Source organism: Cornus florida, unplaced genomic scaffold, assembly GCF_030987335.1.
Source record: "Cornus florida cultivar Cherokee Brave unplaced genomic scaffold, ASM3098733v1 CherokeeBrave_3.0.0_Hap2_Chr05, whole genome shotgun sequence".
Lineage (NCBI taxonomy): Eukaryota > Viridiplantae > Streptophyta > Magnoliopsida > Cornales > Cornaceae > Cornus > Cornus florida.
In genome coordinates this window covers 71409953-71414246 of record NW_026775575.1, presented here as the reverse complement: position 1 = coordinate 71414246, position 4294 = coordinate 71409953, and the positions used below count along the sequence as shown (strand labels likewise).

Genomic DNA, 4294 nt, shown 5'->3' with positions numbered 1-4294 from the left:
AACGGCATCCGAAATTTCCAAGAGATGAGTAAGAAATCAAGAGTTGAAATGGTAGAAAAATAATAAAAGAAGAAAAGCAAGGAGAGACAGAAAGAGTTCAGTCCTGAAGCTGAAGAGAAAATGGTCACAAAATGATACTTGGTGATACAAAATGTGTTTAGTGCTTTATGGGGCTCACTCAAAAAAAAATCAAAAAAACAAATATCCCTTTTATACTTTTGCATAAATTAATAAACATTACATACGTCACCAATGACATTTCAAATATGAATAAAGAAGATAAAGAAAGAATTGACTAATAACAGAGACATCCTGCAGGGACCAGTTTTGGTTCAATTAATTGATTTCACATTATCATGATCTTAAGTTGATATATTTCATATCATGATGATCTTCAATAAATGATTAAAATATATAAAAAAATCCAAGACAAAATGGCATTTATACTACTGGAAGGAACTGAGAAATTTGGACTCATTCCAACATGTACTAGTTTTATGTGTAAAGAAAATAATTTTTGTAATAGAAACCAGGAATCCTTGATGTTGCATTAAAAGGGATGGATTCATAAAAAACGTTGCCTAGCATAATCTTTCATGAATCCAAAGCTATGCTATACTTCATCTGTGATGTTGTGCTGACAAGGGTATATTAAAGGACAATGCAAAATATTATCTTTAACAAATCCATCTTCTATATTATACGTTAAGGTCGTTGCCTATGTAAATATTCTAAGTTCATGTTGCTATGGACAACAAGATGAAGCTAGGACCAAGGGAAATACTTGTACCAGTGCAATTGTTGTTGTGAGGACACCCTCATCAGTGATCATCAGCAACTTGGATTTTAAGGAATCTAATTTTCTTCGATCCTTGTGAATATGTTTTTGTCGTTGTATCAAACTTCTGCAATAAATTAGTAGATTTTGTTGTTCTAATGCCCATTACATTAACACCTATTAGTCATCAGTCTTTATCCTGAAAATAAAATATCCAATTTTTTTCCTGTAATGATTCAGAATTCTGGAGCTTGTGGTTGGCTAGTTGTAGCATACAAGCCAGAAAGATGCGATTCGGAAACTATAGTTAGTACCTATGTTTCTCTCCCCTCTTCATAACCATCTAAATCCTTTTACAATTCAGAAGATAGAAATCAAGATTCAATAGGATGGTAAAACTTATTTCAAGCTGGTGTAAAGATGTTCAATCCATACCCAAAAATTATGTACAACCACCCGATTTAAGACCAGGGGAGCTCATTTTTCCTGTAAAGAGTGGTCCGGTAGTTGATCTCAGCAAAGCCTTAGGACAGGATCGGGCTGGAACAATACAACAAATTATGCAAGCAGGCCAGGAATTTGGATTCTTTCAGGTTCAATTTTCCATTCCATTCACAACTTAGTGATCAAACATATCGATCACATTCAATTGGATGGTTCTAATTAAATAATTTATTATAAAATGTTAACGAAAATTCTGTGAAGCAGGTGATCAACCATGGTGTTTCGGGAAGTTTAATGCAGGATGCGAAGAGTGTGTTGAAGGAGTTTTTTGACATGCCAGACGAGGTCAAGTCAAGTGTCTTCACTCCAGATGCCAGTAAGAAGTGCAGGCTCTACAGTAGTAGTGCTATTTATCTCAATGAGGAGATTCTTTATTGGAGAGATAATTTGACACACCCTTGTCATCCTTTAGAGGATTGTGTGCAACTTATGCCTGGAAAGCCTACAAGATACCGGTAAAAGAGTGCAGTTTCATTAGTCATCATACTTTGTGTGTAACAATTATAATGTAGCATGATAAAGCTATATGCTTAATGGCTTGTCAAAAACTAACTTAGATAACTAAATAATGGTTTTCATTTTCTCTCCTGTAATTATTAGAGAAGTTGTTGGGACATATTCAGTTGAAGTGAGGAAGATGATCATGAGGATTTTGGATCTGATTTGTGAAGGACTGGGACTAGAACTTGGGTACTTTGGAGGTGACCTGAGCAAGTTTGAGCTACTAGGAACTAATCTTTACCCTCGGTGCCCTGAGCCGAGCCTCGCCTTGGGAACTCAAATACACTGTGACCCTAACCTCGTAAGTATTCTAAATCAAGGAGGTGTCAGTGGGCTTCAAGTCTGTAAAGATGGGGAATGGTTTCTTGTTGAGCCTATTCCTAATGCATTTATGTTTTTAATTGGCTGCCAGTTACAGGTATATCTTCATCCCTTGGTTAAAGTTCAAATTCTAGCTAGTCTCTTTTACTGAAAATGTACATATTACAAATATTTATCATAAACATAATATTTATTGAACATTTTTTCGGCAGTTATGACTACATTTTTTATATGAACCTGCATACTACATAGGTTATAGGTCATTCATAGATTTTATTCAGTTGCTAATATGCAAAATGATTAATAATATTTTTCTTTTGGAGTATAGATTATCACTAATGACAAGATCAGAGGTGTGGAACATCGAGTGGTGACAAATTCGAAAGAGGATCGGATTAGTATTGGCTATTTTGTTCTCCCAACTTATGAATGCGTTATAGAGCCTGCAAAAGCTCTGGTCAGTACATGCAACCCACCACTTTATAAAACCTTGCAGTACACAGATATTCTTAAAGCCTATGCTGAGAAAAATGGTAGCCATAGAGGTATGATGGAGAGTCATAAGCTTCAAGTTGAGTAATGGTGTTTGAAAGGGAAGTGCTATATATGATCTGAGTGTATCTTATCTTGTTGCAAGTAAATAAAGATGTGGTCTTAGTGTTTGTGCTAGAGGGATTGTGGCCACATAACTGAAATGTAATCGTCTTCATATATTTCAATAATGGTTGCTCTTCAAATCCACTGTGAGATTTTAATATTATTATTCTTGTGACTTTTATTTTACAACAATAAAATGGGAACATGAAAAGGAAAAAAATAAAATAAAAAATTTGACATAAAAATCTCCGTACTCTGACCATGTATTTGTTTAGCATAATCAAATATGTGAAAATGGTAATATGCACTGTTTGGTAGGCCTGAAGAATTAACCAACCTTCGCTTATTTCTCAGTGTAGCCAACGACATATAATTAGGGACAATATTTAGATTCTCACTAGTTAAGATTTACAATGTATTTACTGTTGATGATGTGGACCAATAATAAATGAATACGTCCTATTTTAATTACTAAATCATAGATGGTAATCAAATCATTATCTCTGATTTGGTTAGTGAATATCTACCCACCATTTTTAATTTGATAATTAAAGATTACATGTCAATTTATTAATGGTCCATATCAACGGTGAGTATGTTGTAAATCCTCACTAGTAAAGATATAAGTATTGTCCATAATTAAAGACAATACTTGCATACTCACTGGTGAGTAGAAAGTTTATACTTATCTTGATGTAACACAAAATTAATGAAAAATGTGCCACTACAATATAAAATAATAAAAATTAAAAGAATTAAGAGGTTATCCGGATTAAATCCAATATGAACTAAGTATAACTCTCTCTTCTCTTTCTCAGGCTACTCTTTTTGTCTGGGGAGTGAATGCAAAGGGAAATCTTGTAAAAAAAAAAAAAAAATTAAACTAAAATTTTTAAATAAAATAATATTACAATATACAAACAAAATTTTGGAATAATTATAAATGTAATGATATGTACATAGATGTTTGTTGCAAAAAAATAAAAAGTTAAAAAATAAATAAATAAATAAATAAAGAAGAAGAAGAAGAAGAAGACAATAAATAAGCAATACCAATCTATCCTGCAATCAACAAGCCATCTATCAATCCTTGTGAACTAGATTTTATGTAATTGGGTGTACTTTAGATAAAAACAATTGATAAGTATATATAAGGATTACACATCAGCCATGAAAGATAAAAAGTAAAAACTTCCAATATTACCATATTAGAGTTTCACCAGAGTAGTTTGAGAGAGAGAAAGAGAATAAGATAATTAAATTAGGATTTGATTTGCATTCTTTTGGGTTGACCTAGTAAGCTTTCAATTATTTTTTTTAATTTTTATTATTTTCTATTTTAGGGATACTTGTCACATTACTTTTCCGACACATCATGAATAAGCATGAACTTCCAGTACATTGGTGAGTAGGCAAGTATTGTCCATTAATTAGAAGGCCCATTCACTCAAATAAGTATTTTCAGTTTGATATGGTAGCAGAATAGCAAACAAAGTTGCCCATTTTTTAGCCTAATTTGCTACGAGTGTTCGAAAAAATATAAGTGAGATTGAGATTTTGCCTTCTGATGTTAAGAGAGCTATGGTTTTGGAT

General features: G+C 32.6%; 1 protein-coding gene across 1 annotated transcript; it reads left to right on the top strand.

Moving 5' to 3' along the window:
- Positions 1 to 696: 696 nt before the first annotated feature.
- Positions 697 to 3066, top strand: LOC132310211 (hyoscyamine 6-dioxygenase-like). The gene is made up of 4 exons (XM_059808414.1): positions 697 to 1371; positions 1487 to 1737; positions 1883 to 2201; positions 2433 to 3066. The coding sequence occupies exons 1-4, from the start codon at positions 1168 to 1170 to the stop codon at positions 2682 to 2684; spliced, it is 1026 nt and encodes a 341-aa protein (XP_059664397.1). The 5' UTR covers positions 697 to 1167; the 3' UTR covers positions 2685 to 3066.
- Positions 3067 to 4294: the final 1228 nt, after the last annotated feature.